The 17,593-nt window shown below is 38.9% G+C and overlaps 1 protein-coding gene across 3 annotated transcripts in view; it reads left to right on the plus strand.

Annotated features, from left to right (window-relative positions):
- Positions 1–1,086: 1,086 nt before the first annotated feature.
- The window catches only part of atp11b (ATPase phospholipid transporting 11B (putative)), a 62,907-nt gene continuing 46,400 nt past the window's right edge, over positions 1,087–17,593 (plus strand). For all 3 annotated transcript variants that reach the window (XR_006107305.1, XM_042514199.1, XM_042514192.1), the window contains exons 1-6: positions 1,087–1,368; positions 9,973–10,089; positions 11,202–11,291; positions 13,369–13,449; positions 13,854–13,961; positions 15,390–15,518. Coding sequence is in view for 2 of the 3 variants with exons in the window: in XM_042514199.1 (XP_042370133.1) it covers positions 1,342–1,368; positions 9,973–10,089; positions 11,202–11,291; positions 13,369–13,449; positions 13,854–13,961; positions 15,390–15,518 (552 nt within the window). In the remaining variant the exon portion in view is untranslated. The remainder of the gene's footprint in view (positions 1,369–9,972; positions 10,090–11,201; positions 11,292–13,368; positions 13,450–13,853; positions 13,962–15,389; positions 15,519–17,593) is intronic.

Here is a 17,593-nt window from a genome sequence, read left to right on the forward strand (position 1 = left end):
AGACCAATGGCAAAAAAAAAGAGTTTCTGGGTCTTTATTAAGAAAAATTCATATTAATGAAGCTCTTAACACTAGATATTTACACAGGGACTCTGTTTCAAAACAGTGCCACAAAATAGCTAAGTCTCACAGCATGCTTTTTCACCAGAAGCATTTTTGTTTTTGCATCACAACCCTTCCCAGAACTACAAATATCTTTATTTGAACCTCCCTGAGTGATGGGGGGAAACTGCATGTACCTCCCTCCACTATAAATAACTATATTTCACAGTTTGTGGCTATGATAAATTGATAAATGGTGTGATTTTGGATATCTTAAAAGAAAAGATGGATTTATAAACCCATATTGGGGTTCTGGGGGGATTTAAAGTAATTAAAAAATGCTATAGTATGGCGTTTGTTCACATACTAAACTCTAACTTTTTTTTTTTAATGCGGGGCATTTTCCCTTTTATTTATAGGGCAGTTAAACCGAGGAAAGCAATGCGTGTAGCAATGCGTGCAAACTGAACTCGAACCTGGGTCACTGCACCGGGCTTAGGCATGTGGGGTGCTCACTCGACCTAACGAGCAAGAGGCTGTTTTGATCCTTCAAAACTTGTAATGTTCCCTCTATGGATCCTTTCTTCCACATTGTATACTATAATGTTCTTCAAAATGCTGTACTATGACTTTTTTACAGCTGGAACGATTCATTCTTTCCACTTGATATAGCCTAATATGGCATTTTGCGATATACTATAGAATGACTGTTTTCAACATTTTAATCTGAGCTATACAAGAAACCTTTTGTGCATATGCCTGCATTAATCATTTAGTAAAGCCCCCTTTTTCTTACTCGTCTTTATAAAACAACAACACATATATCACATACTGGGTCATTGTTTTTAAATTATTAATTACTTTACATTTTCTTTTAATCTATATATCTGTCTGTCCGTCCGTCCATCCATCCATCCATCCATCCATCTTTGGTGACTGCAGACAGGTAGGAGGCGTCGTGAGGCCGCTAGAGAGCAGCCACAGTCTGCGCAGAGCTGTGTGTGCTGGCAGGGGGAAACTGATCGTGGCAAAGCAGAGATGTAGTGTAGCTCGCTGGGACTCCGTGGCCAGCCGTCTGTCACTTTTACCGGGGATCATTTGTCTGACATTACCGCGGAATGGGAAGGACCGAATTTCTTGTTTTGTACAGTTACTCTGCATGAATGTGTCGCGTGATGCGACCGAGAGGAGCTGCCTTCGGGGGGACATATTTATGGTTCGGGACGGTTTTGTTGGAGTAGCTAGTTGCTAGCGCGGAGCTAGCGACTGTGCTGGCTACTTGGAACGTATTCGCTAAGGATGCTACGGTGGATACGACAACAGCTGGTAAACCCACTCTCCTGCATTTCTCAGAAGGCTAGCACTCATTATCTCACAGCAGTAGTCGTCTATTTGAGTTCTCAATCCATGGAAAGCTATATAAACTTTGTTTGGATAGCATTTAGCAAGCCAACCTAGCTTATTAGCTGTTGCCGATGTGTCCAAAACAATGTTGTGTGTCTTAGTGTAATGACAGTCAGGTGTAGGTAGTGTTAGCTACCTCTCTAGTTAGCTACTGTTAATTAGCCGACAACGGGCTACTAAGCTAGCGAGTTAAACGCTGAAATAAAAACAGACGGGTTGAGTTTAAATTGGAGTTGTAAGTGGAGTTGAAGTTTGCTTGGTTTTTAACCACAGAATGCCGTTGTTAAAAAATATTTCCGAGAGTTAACGGTAGCAAGGTGGCTACCAATGTAAAACTTGGCAAAGTTAAACAGCGTTGCTAACTTCACTAACGTTAGCGTTAATTCTTAACGTTTGCTAACACACAGCACTTAACTCATAGTGATTTATTTATTTGTGTTAAGTAAGCCAACAGACTAACTTTAACAGCCGGTAATATATTAGTTTCAATTGAAGTCTCCCTTTTTGGAACTTTAATGCAAGCTTGACTCGGCCCAGTGTGTTTGTTTTTCTCATTCATTACTTCGTATAAATTTGTATGCGCTGGCTACATTCGAACGTTGACGTTGAAAGATTACATATCCGTAGAGAGCGTCCTGTATTTGCTGTAATCACCTGTTGTTTGCCTGCAAACATGGTTGTGTGTTAACGCCTTGAAATGCAAATGCACAAGTAGAACGGGTAAAGGACAATAACGAACCATGTCAAGCAAATGAGTCCTGCCGGATTTTGATTTTAACTGATGTTGCCATTGCAGAGAATGATTTACAGGGGTATAGTATATATAATGAGCTTTGAATTCTGTTGGATGAATTAACGATGTGTTTCAGTCATGCTGCAATGTCACAATGGCCATATGATTTGATTTTTTTTAGGTAATTCATGTTTGCTCAACTTTGGATAAGAACCAACATAGAAATACAGTTGAAATGAGACTGGTATGACTGGTAGTTGGGGTTTGTTAGCCAGTGAGGGGAGCAGGCCTATGTGAGTGAATGAATGAATGAATGAGTGTTTAGAGATTAGTCACACATTGGTCTAAGTGTTGATGTCTCCACAGCCAGTGAGCTTAATCAATGTTAAGGTGTTTCAAAGCTCTCATGCGCTAGTCCCTGTCCCTGAGAACACCCTGTACTTTGGGTCTGGTTAGAGCACTGGTACCCAACTGGTGGGTCATGGTACAACAGTGGGTCGTGAATGTGTCAAGGCAGTAGAAAACATTTTATTTTGAATTACAGACCTACATACTTTGTTATGAACCTCTTATCAGGCCAAACTGTTTTTTATTTTGTTGTTGTTTTTGTTTTTTGGGGGGGGGGGGGGCGGCGACTATACAGCTACTACAGTACAGCAACTATGTTATTGCCCTGGTATTATTGGTATTATTTGGCCTATTAATGTTCCATTCCTTTGCAGCATCACTGGTCTTAAATCAATAAAATGCACTTTTTTGGGTTGCAGTACTATTTATTTAATACGTTTTAAGTAATAGCACTTTATCCCTGCGTTAAATTTTATTTAACTGTGTTCAAAGCCCAGGTGTTGTGAAATAAAACAAATATATGGTAATATATCTTAGGTGTGGACCTTGAACTAATGACTAAGGAGAAATCTGGACCCAGTGTCTGGACCAGTTTGGAACCACTGGGTTAGAGTGAATTCTCCTTAGCTACAAGTTTGTCTCGCACTCAAAATATCTCTCAGATTTTAAAGGTTAATTTCACTTCTTTTCTTTTTTTTTTCTTAAGAGAACCACAGAGAGTTAGACTTCATAGAAAAAGTGGCCTCCTACTAATTTGAGATAGCTCCGTTCATTTGACCCATCCCATATGATTGACCTTCCCATTTAATTAAAAGAGTAATTAAAATGCAACTGGACTTAATGAAAAAGTTTGTTGGGGTGCATTTGTCTGACCTCTATATAAGTTTAAAAGTAATGCAGTTCTGTTTATTTCCTCACATATTCCTTATTACTTACTTCCTTGTGACAGTGGTCCACATTAAGGAGAAAGGAGGAGGAAGGCGGGAGAGTTTGGCAGCATGACAAGCTTTTACTGTCAGTCTTTTTTTCACCAGCAGTGCTGACATTATGCTAGTAATGCATTTCCATCATAAAAGACCTGCTGTAATTACAGCACAAGCAAAGGTAGCAACTGGGAAAACCCTTAGACATCCTGTTCTGCAATGACTTGAGAACTTTTTGTCATCTCCAGTACTTCCAATGGGGAATTGCATATAGCTGTTTATATATTATTGCTGGCTATTTTCCAAAGCATATAAAATGTTATTCTGACATGCTGCCTTCCAGGCAGCTCCTGGTCCATGACCACATGATATGAAGGTCAACTCACATATTCTAATATTTGTGTTTCAATGCAAGAAACATCCAAATACATGAAGTCCTCTATATAACTTTTGTGACACATTATTAGGTTTTGTGTTTTAAGCTTGATTTCCCAAAGGCTTACTTCACCAGTAAAGCTTCTCTGCAGCAAGGCTTGATATGTCTTATATAGCATTTTGAATATAGCCTTAATGCCTAAAGAGAAAAGAGCTTTCGAAATTGTCATTGCTTGGTAATGCAGTTGCAAGCAGTGACTAGTGTATGATGTAATTTTGAAAAACAAAACAAGCCTAGAGGTTTTAAATGGTCACTTTAATGCATTACCTCAATCAGGTTTCAGTCTTTGCAAGTTTTTTTTTATGTCAGAGTGAAATGGAAAAGAAACCTAAGAAGTGTAATTATATGGATCAGTGTCATTTGGTATTTATAACATTAGGTACACTATGCATCTTAGCTAGCAGTATGCACACTTTTGTCAGTCTCATTTAGGATAATTCAGACATTGCTGCAGCAACCTAGCAACCCTAGTAATCTACTATAATAAAGTAGAAAAACATTTGATAATTTACTAGCCAATGCCACCCTTGATGCAGATATTAAGTTCCATATCATTTGTAGCTTGGCTGCAGGTTTCTCATTCCATGCCACTTGTTGTTAGATATCTTTTTGGCATGCCTGTAGTTATTTTGTTAGCTGTTGTCATCAGTAATACAGTCAAAAGCAGCACCTATCACATCTGACTAGAAACACCCTTGCTCTCTTTCACTCCCTCTCTCTGTGTTGCAGCTCTTTCTCTCTTTATTACTTGCTCTTTATGCAACGCCTTCTTTCCATCTCTGATTAAGCATTTGATTAAATGCCTCTTAGTCGACGATACGACTCAGTGCATTGACTTGGTTGTGATGCATTAGTCTGTTCTGTTGCCCAGCCATTGTTCAGGGCGGTGTTTCCCCCAAGGCACTGTGGGACTTGTAGGCTGTATGCGGGGAATAATTACCTGTCGGTCTTACAAATTGATGGATGCATGAGAGTCAGGGGACAGAATAAAAAGTCTGATTTCAGCTGTGGAGAATTTTACAAGAAAGCCACATTGGAATACCTGCTATGCAGTATATACTGTATGTCAGTATTATTTGTTTATAGGTTATGGTCAATGTGGAAACAAAATTTCAAAATTTCAAAGCTCAGCCGGAAATGTGTGGCGTAAAAATGTGTGTGTCTTGATATTCAGTATTGGCCTCTTTGTGCAATATTAATGATCCCTAAGCTCTAATAAATTCTTCTTTGACTTATCCATCTGATTTGTTAATCTTATCTTTTGAGAGTAGTATAAATGTAATGGGGGAAATCAAGAATTGAAAGTGGCTCCTACTTGGATTCACCTCAGTAGTGTACTTAATGAAACGGTTAAGTGCCCCTAATATGTGCCAGTCATACCCAGCCATCAGCCAAGTATGACATCATCTCTATGCAGACATTTCAACTCTGTTTTTTAAATAAAGGCAGTTCCAAATGTGTAAATCTGGCAATCTAGATAGACTTTTAACTCTTTGGCTCATCATTACTGCTGAATCTTGACTATGTCAGGAACATCTGAAAGTTTAAAAAGTATAGTCTATGTATTTTTAAGCAAATACAATAGTTACAGCCTGCTTTGGATTAAGTTTTGATATTAAACAAAAATAAATTTAATATTGGGACTTGTTGATTGCTGTAGGGCTACAGAGGTGTATATACATGAATCAAATGAATGATTGTGGTTTTAGCTGTATGAGGCCTTTAATTAGTGATGTATTTGTCTGTGTTGTGTAGAGTGAAATAGTAAGAGTTTGTCTGGGGAATCAGCAATAGGCACAATCCATTGTTTGGATGCTTGTGTGTTTTTCACAATTTGGAGTACTTTATATTGGTGATTTATTTTTTCCTCCTGAAGTTTACCTCTTAAAGCTAAATACAGCAGGTACACTTTACATCATGTAATTCTCTTGTTACAGGCATTATTTACAGGTAAGACTAATTTACTGGACACAAATGAGATACTGCAGACTGATATTGTTATTTGCTGCCTGAAGCGGAGCATACACCTCAGGCATTTGAGTCAGGATAGGCCCCAACAAAGGGACAATATATGGTTTTAAATCTTGATTAAAAGTATCAATGTCATTACCCACCAAGCATCTCAGTGCGTCTTATTACAAAGATCATCCTGGTGTGACATTGCTGCACATTTGTATGATCATCTATTGTCCAGGGTAGATAACACTGTTGTTGTAAATCAAACACTAGTTTGATTGCCTCTGGTTGGTGAAGTGTGTGTATACGCTTGCAACAGGCCATCTTTGGTTGAATCACAGCACGACATTAACATTCCTCTCTGTTGGAGTACTTGCTTTTTTTATTCATTGTGCAGACCAACATTCATAATCTGAATCATGTGAAGAGTAATGTAATTTTGCATTGATTCTTCAGCATTGAAAAACATGTAGCTGCATCAGGCATTAGCCTGTTGGATCACCTTAACTCTGTATATGTCGGTGCTGGTGGTGATAAAGACTGGAGACAAATTAGCAGAGGTGATACTAGCCAATAGGAACATTTTGTCATATCAGCCAACTCTGGTCCATAGCTATATAAACTTTGAATGACCCTGGATGTAACCAGTCATCTGTATGTTCACTTGCTTCTTCAACAATACAAACCAGACACTCATAAAACAGTTGCTCTTTTCAGTGAAAAGTGTCATTAGCCATCCACTGAAGCTTGGGCAACAATTAGCCCACTGTGTTCAAAACCAGGGTGAGGTGCTTTCCTTAATTTCACAAGGCCACATCTTTTTAACAGTTCAACACAGCATTTTGCATGTTCTTTCTGGCAGTTAAGCTAACTTGAGCTACTGTGTGTGCAAAGATATTAATGATTAAGCAACTTCACTGATAGCTTAACTGAATGATGTTGTGGTAAAGAATGTCCCTCTCCTCAGACTGTCAAACTGGGTGGAGAAAGGCAATGAGAAATTATCTCCTTCAACCGCCACCATCAAGGTCCCTTACTGTAATCCTGTTAAGGTGTATTAAGAAATGTGTTACTGCCCTAAGGTACAAAATCACCATAATCTCTCTGCAGGGATGTAATAGCTTGTTGATCAATGCCAGTGACTCAACAACTTCTTGGTTAGATGCAGGCATTTCCTGCTTACAAAACTCACTTACTGGGTCGTCATAGCTGGTTCATAAACGTTGATTTAAAATCATGATTAAGTAATGTTGGTTTAAATGCAGCCAGTGTTAACAAACCGTGGTAGTATTGGGTAGGTTTTCGTTTCCTACACCGTCAAACTCGGGTTGCACTAAACCATGAAAGCAGTACTGTATGTGCAGCTGGTGTGATGCAGGATGTTGCTTTAAAAGGTTTTCATTGTTTACATGCTCAGTTGACCTTCTCTTTAAAATACTATAGATTTGTGATCAAAGAGAAGTAAACTGGCATTCTTCAAGCTCATAAATCAAATAAAGTTTTTTTCCACAACTCCCCATAACTTGTGATTTAAAAGTTTAGGAAATTTAATTATTTTGGCAACTATTTAACCCAGTTTAGCACTGTAGGCCTTAACCAGGCTCATGCATTAACGCTGGATTTGTGAGAATTTCACATTAGCTGACAAGCGCAAATGTGCTACAATTAGGGATGCCCGATAATATAAGCACAACATCAGTATCAGCAGATATTGGCTTTAAAATGAAATACTGGTATTGGCCACCTCCACCCTAAAGAAAAAAAAGCAGTAGAAGTGGATATATCTGTATCAGTTATCAGCCAAATGAGTTGCTACAAAGCTACAAAGGCCCGAAACGTTTCTTTTGGGAGAAATGTGCTACAGCTTTAGAATTTAAACTTTTTTGATTCAGCATTATTTCTCAAGCTGTAATGGAAACAATTTGGCCTGTTGTAATGTGTTTAACCTTGTCAGCCACCATATCAGCAAAATGCTGCCGTTTGCCATGAATGACTAGCACAGTGCACTAGAGAGACGGTGTGGTTTAAGTTCAGCTCTCTTGCTGAGTCTCTGTGTTGTTTACCTTGATGACGTATTGGAGGTGTTCTAGTCACAACCCACAGTAAGAGCGAGCTACAGCTCTTCCTCTAACAGCTCATGTGGCTGTTTCTCAGTTCCTCCCTGCAATATTAAAAATTGATTTGCTGACCAAATATAGCAAAATACATCCATGGCTAGTTTATTAGACTTATTTCTATTGAAGAGTTCTACTGCTATTGTTCAGGTGAGACAATTTGTAAAAACTGCAAAGGGCTAACATCTGTGCTGTCGCAGTTCTGTCTTAGTGTTAGGTGTGGGGCATGTATTTAATAAACAATAAGAAACGAGCAGCAGATGGAGAGCTTGAGAGAGTGAAACAGAAAGGCAGTAATAGTTTACATGTGTCCCTGAACAGAGGTGAATCTGTGTGGGAGTGAGTGACGTGGCCCGGATACATTCCTCTGTGCATGCGTATGTGTGTGTGTTTGTGTGTAAACCTACGTCATAGAACATTTGCAAATGATTGTAAGCACTTGCTTTAACTGTCTTAGAATAGCAGTCGGTACGCATGTGACACACAGGACAGTACCAAAAAAATTATACTAGAACTAAGTAACAAAAAAAAGGATAGATAGCTAAAAGTGCATCTCTTTGTTTTGGTGTGCATATGAAAGGATGAAAAATCAGCAACATTACCTGATAATATTAAAACCCTCTCTAATATAAACCAGTGGGTAAGAGACTTTACATTTTTTGCATGTTTGACATTCATAGCCAAAGCTAGCCAACTACCTTTTTACACTAATTTCACACTCAATGTTGGGCTTAAAAAATACTTCTTATTTAAGTTGCCCCGCTTTTATGAACATATATTTAAGCTTTGTCTACTATTTGGTCTAAATAACCAGAAAATGTGTCTTGCTAGTCCAACATGTTTTAACCACCTAGACTACCTGGCTGCTCAAAGCAGTTTGAATGGAAACATGCAATAACAAACAGTAGCAGAGCAAGAAATATTTACCGTGTTCTCCCTCTTGCACTGTAAGCATATGTCATTGTCTGTACCTGCATGATGTAACACTAGGAGTGTCTGGTATTGTCTCTCTGTGTGTTTCTCACTAAAGAATCCTTCTAGTTTCAAAATAGCCTCTGCTGCAACAGACAAAATAATTGCCCATAGAAACTATCCAGTAAGGGAAATCATACTGAATTGAACAACATAATGTTGCTCCTTGGAGATTTAAGTGTTGCGTAGACTTTCAGGGGTTAGTTGCTTCTGCTTAATGCCAACAATATAAAAGGTCTTGCCTAACCAAAAAAAAGGTAATAAAATAGCTGATCTCAACCTCTTGAAGCCTAAGATGAAATACTTATACTGCTTTTTTTTGTCAAGCCAGCACTCCAAAATCCCCAAATATTCAGTTTTCAACTATACAGTAGCACTGCCCTAACTAATAAAGGTTCTGTATGTGACAGTCAGGGCATTAATATAGCAGCACACCACTATTGGCAATGTAAAGATATAGGCTAGTTGAGTAATGGCATCCTGAGGGGGGAATGAAGTCAGAACACCTTGGTGTGTGAGGTTTTCCGTGGTTCCTTGCGGTATGGTGGTCCAGCCGCCTGTGCTCTGTCATGTTAGCGCACATGGCTATCACACTTGGCGTTGTGCGCGTACAACATTTACTGCTGATATCAAGGCATTGTCATTGAGAAATCATAGTGCCCACCCTCCAGTTACCCCCCTGGTTAACACTGTTACCTCTGTCAACACTGTTCCCGTTGTTTAGCACTGTTAATGGAGTTAGCATCATTAGATGTTGTTGCCAACTCAGTCACCTCCATGTTGAGATCCATGACTAGACAACTCATGCAGTCTGAACCTCACACAGAGCCCCAATAAAGTAACTTTGATAAAAAGACATACATAAGAGAATTTATATTTATTGTGCAAAGAATAAACAAGTGATGTCTAATATAAGGAATGTACTAAGAGAGATACATAACAGTAAGTAACCTGTTTTCCCTCCTTTTCCACTTTTTCCATTTGTCCCTTTCTTCTGCCCCACCCCTGTCTCTCTCCCTTCTCATATATCCTCCCTTCCCTCAGGGCTTTGACCCCCCTCATCAGAGTGACACCAGGACGGTTTATGTGGCAAACCGTTTCCCGCAGCATGGCCACTACATACCGCAACGCTTTGCTGACAACAGAATCATCTCCTCCAAGGTATTAAGTGTTGTTCAATTCACCAATGGAATTTTACCCATTGTGTAATGGATAAAGTATTTCATGTTTGTCAGTTAGAATGAAGCAATTTGTCTTTTTTACTATGGTTTAATTTTCTAATTGTCTACATACGTTCTAACTACGTTCTTAAAAAAATGTTTTAACTAACTTTGTGCAGAGAAGATGAGTGATTGAAGTTTACTTATGGATCTGACTTGAAAACAGCCAAAACCTCTCAGACATTAGTCAGTCAGTTGGAGGACTAACAGAGAGATAATAATCCCTAAGAGGCTGCTGCCTCCCACCAGCATGAATGGCTGTTATTGATCAGCCAGTTGATTGAATGATTGACAGTAGGGTTAAGTCACGTGAGTCAGAATTAAATTGATTTTAAGGCATTCATTTTTAAGTGACAGAAACAGCTCACATAAAAAATGGCTAGTCTGGGTGAAGCTGTGAACTAATGTGATAAACTTCACCTTGGTAATGTGAAGTGTGAATTAAAAATACATGCAGAAATTAAACAAAAAACCCCCCATCAGCTTTTCTTTCTAGACCATGCATAGGAAACGATGAATTGAAACTTAAGATTGAAGCAGCAACAGTCTGAAATAGCAGAGCCCATGGTCTAGTGCAGCTTGATGAACTGCTTCACCACTTACCATAAGACTTTTATGTCAGAATAACAATTTAGCATATTCATTTTACTTGGAGCTACGAATGTGCAATATAATGAAGTCAGTAACTCTGAAAAAAGTGAAAATAAAATATCTGAGTACACCTAAAAAAGATTATTTTAGTACTTAAGTTATTTGATGTGTATTTTTTTTTGTCAGCCAACAGGATTCGCATGGTTTTTGTGTCTCACATACTTAACAATTAAACTAATATCTTTCAACAACTAATTCAAAATGAATACCATTTTTTAATGTGTCAGTTTACAGTATAGTCTGAAATAGGCTAAGTTCTCCTGCTGTTCTTAAATGCAATTCTGACTAGCATTTTTTAGGGTTTATAAGATCCTCAAATATTTGATACCCACATATAACCTGCTCATTCGATACCCTTTTACTTAATCTTTGTCCTAATTGTTTTTTTTCTTTCTCTTTCAGTACACAATTTGGAATTTTGTCCCAAAGAATCTGTTTGAGCAGTTCAGAAGAATAGCCAACTTCTATTTTCTCATCATCTTCCTTGTGCAGGTAATAACACTCATAAATGCACATACACACTTCATTTTTTATGGTGACAAGTCAAGTGCAACCTCAGTATGCCCTAAAAACAAATCTGTGCATGTCTGTTTGTGCGTGCACGAGTGAGTGACTCATCGACTTCTAGGGACCAGCAGAGAGGCAGGTCTGCCTCTGTATTAAAACGTTACACCCACGCATTAAGTAATATGTGTGTCTTTACAGCCATCCTAAGGCGTTAGGCCTTCACTGTGCATCAGTCAGCCTGTGCTGAAGTAGGATTTGGCTTTCAGATTTTTCAGCCTTCTCCTGATTTATTTGGGCCTGTGTAGTGAAGCCAGAGCAATCGACTTGACTCTGTCTAAAAAGGCTCTCTTTTCACCCACTCAAGAAGCTGAAGTCAGCTTAGACTCAAATCATTGAATTGAGGGCCTCTTTTCATCTTGACGTTGTGAACACGGCGTTTTCTCAGATGGCCAGTTTGACCGTTTTTAGATGGCTGATTCCGAGATTGGCTGCAAACCGTTACTTCCCTTAGCAAAACAAGTCAAGAACAGCCTTAGTCTCATTATAATGCATGCAAACTCTGAATGTTTTTGTGAATTTAATGTTTGTCTCATATGACGTTATGATTTAAAACATTTTATGTAAAACAGCCAAAACATTTTTAAATTTGAATTTTTCATGCCTCCTACAGTTGTTGCTCACTAACTCCTCTCGCATTTTTTGAGTCCGCTGCATGGATTGTTCTAGCAGAATTTGAGGGTGTAGTTACCCTTTAAAGAGAAACTTTGCCAATTTTCAACCAGTCTTGCGTCAAAACAATGTGGGTGGTGTGTTTGGATGAACTCTTGTATACCTCCCTCTATCTAACCAAGTAGATATCTCTCCTCCCTCCCCATCATTCAGCTGGTTCTCTGGACCGTTGCCTCAACTACAGGCTGTACTTCTGAAACTTTATTATTATTTATTATATTTCTGGCAACCCATGTTGCCACAGCAGACACATAGAGTGAAGAAGTGCATCAAGAGACAGACCCGTCCCTCCTTCTGCCTCAAACTCGGACCAAAATCCAATCCAAACAGTAACACTAAGTGCTGGTCGAATGTAAATCAAGATTATGCTACTATATTGCCTATCTCTCACCTAAAATATTTTCAGAAACATTTTTAAGCTTACTGTTAAATCGGAATGCCGGCCACTATTGTGTCACACACATGAGTGAACATTAGGTCACCCGCCAGTGGGTGCATTTATCGGTCTGGCATGAGGCAGTACATTCTGGTTTTCTAGGTTTTTTACATCTTGAGCAAAAGCAAATACCACAGACACTTTTCTCTCTTTTGCATTTTTGCTCATATTCTCTCAAAATCAGCAGCCAGGAAGTAGTTGCAGCTCTAGCTAACAACTGTGCTGTTGGTGTAATGTTAAGCAACAAAATCTTAAAATGATATCCAGCAAGTAATGCCAGAAAAACTTATAGAACACATCACTGTCCTTCCATGTTCTGTGATTCTCAAAAGTATTATAGGCTAGTCTGCAAAAACAGTTCTATGTAGCGTGTTCTCGTGGCTGAGTTGAACCATATATCTGCATACCACAGAACCGCAAAGTCCCTGGTTTGAATCCGCTACCCCGCCTCCCTCTCGCCACTCATTTCCTGTCTCTCTATAGCGTCAACTGTCCAATAAAGGCAAAAAATGCCATGATTTGCAGAAAATGATGCTTGACTTAATGTTTTTTTAATCACTTGAGTTTTGAAAGAATATGTGTGCAATTTTCTGAACAAAAAGCTCTTGATTGATTCCCCAAGGTTTGGAAAGCTGTTTCTGCTCCAGTAAATGTTGCTTTTGAGGCTTTTCATGTGTTGTTTTGTGTGAGTGTGTAATTCTGAACTGACAGTTAACCTTCATGGGAAGTTATAGGGGTTTCCTGTTTGACACATCAGCCGCTACTTCTTTCTGTTGTCTTTTTAGTTTGCTTTTTTTCTCAGTCATATGCACTACTACTGAGACTGGTATCTTTTTTCCACTGCACTTCCAATTCATTGAAACCTGTGCAAAACGACCCCTGTATTTGTCTTTACAGTTAATGATAGACACCCCAACTTCCCCAGTCACCAGCGGCCTGCCTCTCTTCTTTGTGATCACAGTAACTGCCATAAAACAGGTGAGAACAGAAACACACGATGGCTTCCTCTTTGTTGGCCTGAAAATGGGGAACTTGCATTCATGCAGTATCCTACCCTAACCCTAACACATTAAAGTTAGTTTGTAGTTGACTGATGATAAACAACTTGTTTCAGCTTATTATTCAGCTGAATTCTGATAGAAATAAAACCTTTTGTTGTGTAAATGTCATCAATGTTAAATATATTCTGGATGCTTAATTTACTAACCTGTCATAAACTTTGCATCGATATAAACAGCTGTTTGAAATATCTTAAATAGCTATTGGTCACTTCAGTTGATCAGACTATTTGTGCCAGCACAGTATCACCTTCACTGATCAATAATGCTGTTTTAAAGTCAGTTGCTGCATGTTATCAGTTATTGGTTCAATTCCTTTATTAGGGCTATGAGGATTGGCTGAGACACAAGGCGGACAATGAGGTAAACGGGGCTCCAGTGTTTGTGGTTCGCAGTGGAAGTCTGGTCCAGACAAGATCCAAGAACATCAGGGTAAGACGGCAATTACTACACCGTGTGGGAACTGCATTATACCAGCTGTTCCACTTCAGAGCTTTACTTTTGGTTTAAGACATTACTTCTATCAAATCAAAGGATTGTGCTTTAATTTAGCATTTGCCAATGGCAGTGGCCAATGGTCTTCTGTTTTGTCACATCAATTTTGCACAGACTAAAAAGCAGGGCTCCAGACTACAGACTGATGATCGTCTCCCAGTAAACTCCTAGCGGACGCATCCTTTTTGTTTCTCCGATAATACTGCACTGTGAACAGTGTTTATAACAGTTCAGTTATTTTCTTATAATGAGGATATCTTTGTTTCTCTGGCACACAGGGGGAAATAAATAACAATAATAAAAAAATGGTATTGGCTATTGTCTAAATTGTTAAACTTCAGTATTTCAGTTCCTCTCAGTTTTATAGTTGCATCTCTACATGTTAAAGGGTAAGCTTGTACCTAAAAAAAGTACCTAAAAATAGGGTTGTTTTTTTGCAACTCTATAGCCAACGGCCATTAAAACTTAAGCTTGGCTTTTAAATTCCCTGTGCTTGTGGTGTTTCTCTAGAACTAAGCTGTATGGAAAGAAGATATAAAATATTGTTGTTAATGAAAAGAGATCTGTTTCATTTGTTAGGATTGCAAGAAACTGGGGTGGTTTACACAAAGCAATGGGGATGTTCTGTGAATGAGGTATTTGTTACAGTCTTTGAAAATAAGATAAAAATAAAATTTGTTTGAAATCCATAGTTTACTAGTTGGCATTATTTGTCTTTGTAGCCCAGTGTTTGCTTGAAGACCGCTAATGTGCCATAATAGCCAATTCTTGAGCTATTTGCATATTTACAGCCTTGACATTACCTCTTTGGTCAGTGTTGAGGTGTCTGCTGCTTGTAGATCAGAACACTGTAGCGCACACAAATCCTCAGAGTTCAGGCTGTGCTACCTAAGTGACGTGTGTCCTTTATTGAATCAGTAAATGAACCTCTCAAGCTCGTCAAGTACACTTGATATGTTTACCCAGTCACAGCCAGCAGACTTGCTGTCTACAGGAGGGAGTTATTTTATCTAAAGTTCAACTGAAATTAAGTTGCTTTTTTGTCTGCTACGACATGTGCATCTATTTTGTAAATCGTGTATCCAGTGCTCTTCTTTGAGGAAAAAAAGATAGAAAGGGAATATTTTTTCTGTTCTTTTCTGAACATTAAGTTGACAAACTTTGTCTCCACTTTGGTTCTTTACAAAGATGAGATATTATGAGGTATAACTTTTATGAAAATTCAGACTAAAAATTAAATTCAACTCCCTTCCTGAAAAATGTACTTAAGGGTGATTTCAAAACAGTGTAAGTAAATGTTATTATAAAACTTGAACACTATCGACCTTGATGTGTATGTGTGTGTTTTACTGCCTGTCTGTCCAGGTGGGGGATATTGTTCGTGTGGCTAAGGATGAGACATTCCCAGCTGACCTGGCATTGCTGTCATCAGATCGTGCAGATGGCACCTGTCACATCACCACAGCCAGCCTCGATGGAGAAACCAACCTTAAGGTCTGTCTGTGTGTGTGTGTGTGTGTGTGTGTGTGTGTGTGTGTGTGTGTGTGTGTGTGTGTGTGTGTGTGTGTGTGTGTGTGTGTGTGTGTGTGTGTGTGTGTGTGTTTTTGGGAGTGTATTTGAGAATTTCTGTGGTGTGTCTGAGTTTCTGGCATAAAACTTTCTAACAACCTACTAGTGCTACTATTTGTGCTGCAAACAACCATTTGATTAAGTCAACAAGATAGCTGCTTGTCCACATCCAATCCTGCAATTCAAAACTGCAAACGAGTCCACTGTTCCACCTGCTCCCCCATGCCATGTAAACAAGTTACATTCATCAAAAAGTTTACATTTAGTCCTTGAGGTTTGATAAACATGTTGTGTGCATTTCCTTCAAAATAACACAATTACTGAATAGATTTTTAAATATTTTGTGGCCGTTCTTTTCATCACTGCCTTTGTTGATGTTTTGCAGAATTTTGTGTAAAACCAATAGTAGGACTTGAATCATGTTACTGACATGGTTGCAACCTCATGCTACTCATAAATGAGTTTTAGTGAGGCACACAGTCGCTCACCTGGTAGAGCAGGTGTTCCATGTACAAAGGCTGTGTACTTGCGCAGCAGCTGCATGTTCGAGTCTAACCATGGCCCAGTGCAACCCCCTCAAAAATATGAATTGTAGCACTCACCCTCCTAGGTTGTCTAAGGCTTTCTTATCGAATGGCATTCAGAAGAGCAGAGTGCATGGAAAATTAAAGCACATAGTGCAAACAGACTTTAGCAGAGGCCGGACAAAAGATAGCACAAACACTTCCACAAAACTTTCAGAAAATCCCTGTGCAGCATTATCCAAGTGTAATTTATTATATTCTATTTTCGACATTTTCTGAATTATCCTCTCATAAAGGAATTTGTTGTGTGCATGTTTTATTTATTTATTTTCATTGTCTTTCATTAAGAAGATAGAGATTAGTTGGCAGACCTGCGGCTGTCTGTCACATGAGAAACGCTAGCCTGTGGGTGTGCCAGGTATATGGAAAAAACAAAATTAAACGACTTAGATATGAAAATACAATTTGAGTGTTTTGTGCCTCTTATTTTTGCATTTATAAAGTCCTCTCCTTCCTTTTCCTTACCTTGCCTCGCTTTGCCTCACCTCACCTTGCTTAGCCATCCCTATCTTCACCTAGCCTAGCCTCACTTTGCGATGTTGGCCTGGGAATTTCTACTATATTGCTGTCAGCTGCAGCTGTTTGTAGCTATAGTACAGCGTGCATTGTAAAGTGATACCGCCATAGCACATCCATATATTTTCTATTTTTTCTTAGTGTAGCTACAGTTTGAAGGGATCAGGTTAGTCTGACCAAATATACATTATATGACAAGTTTTAAAAAATGAGCTCAGCTGTTTTGGACAGAGTCAGTATATTTGGTGTTACAGAAGGTCAGAGGGTTAGACAGTCAACCCAAATAGAGTTGGCATAGGGATTCATTCAAGGATGTTTTGTCTTCTTTTTTCTGCGCATTGTGCTTTAGGGGACGTTTTGGTCCACAGATTTGCTTTGGAGTGAGTGCTCTTGACTGTCACGCTACTCTTTGCAGCTGCAGACAAGCTGCAGCAGAACAGAGGGAGAGAGCTCGCACCATAAGGTGAAGCAGTGGTACATTTACAGCTCACAGCAAGTTAATACGATACAATCTCTGCATTTGTTGATATCTAGTGTCAAAAAAAAAATGTTTGCAAGATGTCGTTAGCGATTTTAGCTTGTTAACTATATCATGTGAATGCCGCTGTCACAATGAACGCCCCTCTGAGCCTGTTCAAACTTTAAAACTCCATCTGGAAAACAAAACAAATCTTCCAATATTCATATTGAACAGCCAAATCTGGTTCGACTGACATAATTCTGATACAGCCCTAGATTTTGTGGAGGTGAACACATACATAACACATTCACTGATGTTCTCTCTCCTTTATATGGCAGGGAAAGCTGTTGAGGCGTAGCCTCCTTGCAGGCAGAGCAGTCACAACTGACCAAACCAGTTATTTTATGAATATAAGGCTTTTTGTTTAAAGTGTAGATCTC

Source organism: Plectropomus leopardus, chromosome 3 (assembly GCF_008729295.1).
Source record: "Plectropomus leopardus isolate mb chromosome 3, YSFRI_Pleo_2.0, whole genome shotgun sequence".
Lineage (NCBI taxonomy): Eukaryota > Metazoa > Chordata > Actinopteri > Perciformes > Serranidae > Plectropomus > Plectropomus leopardus.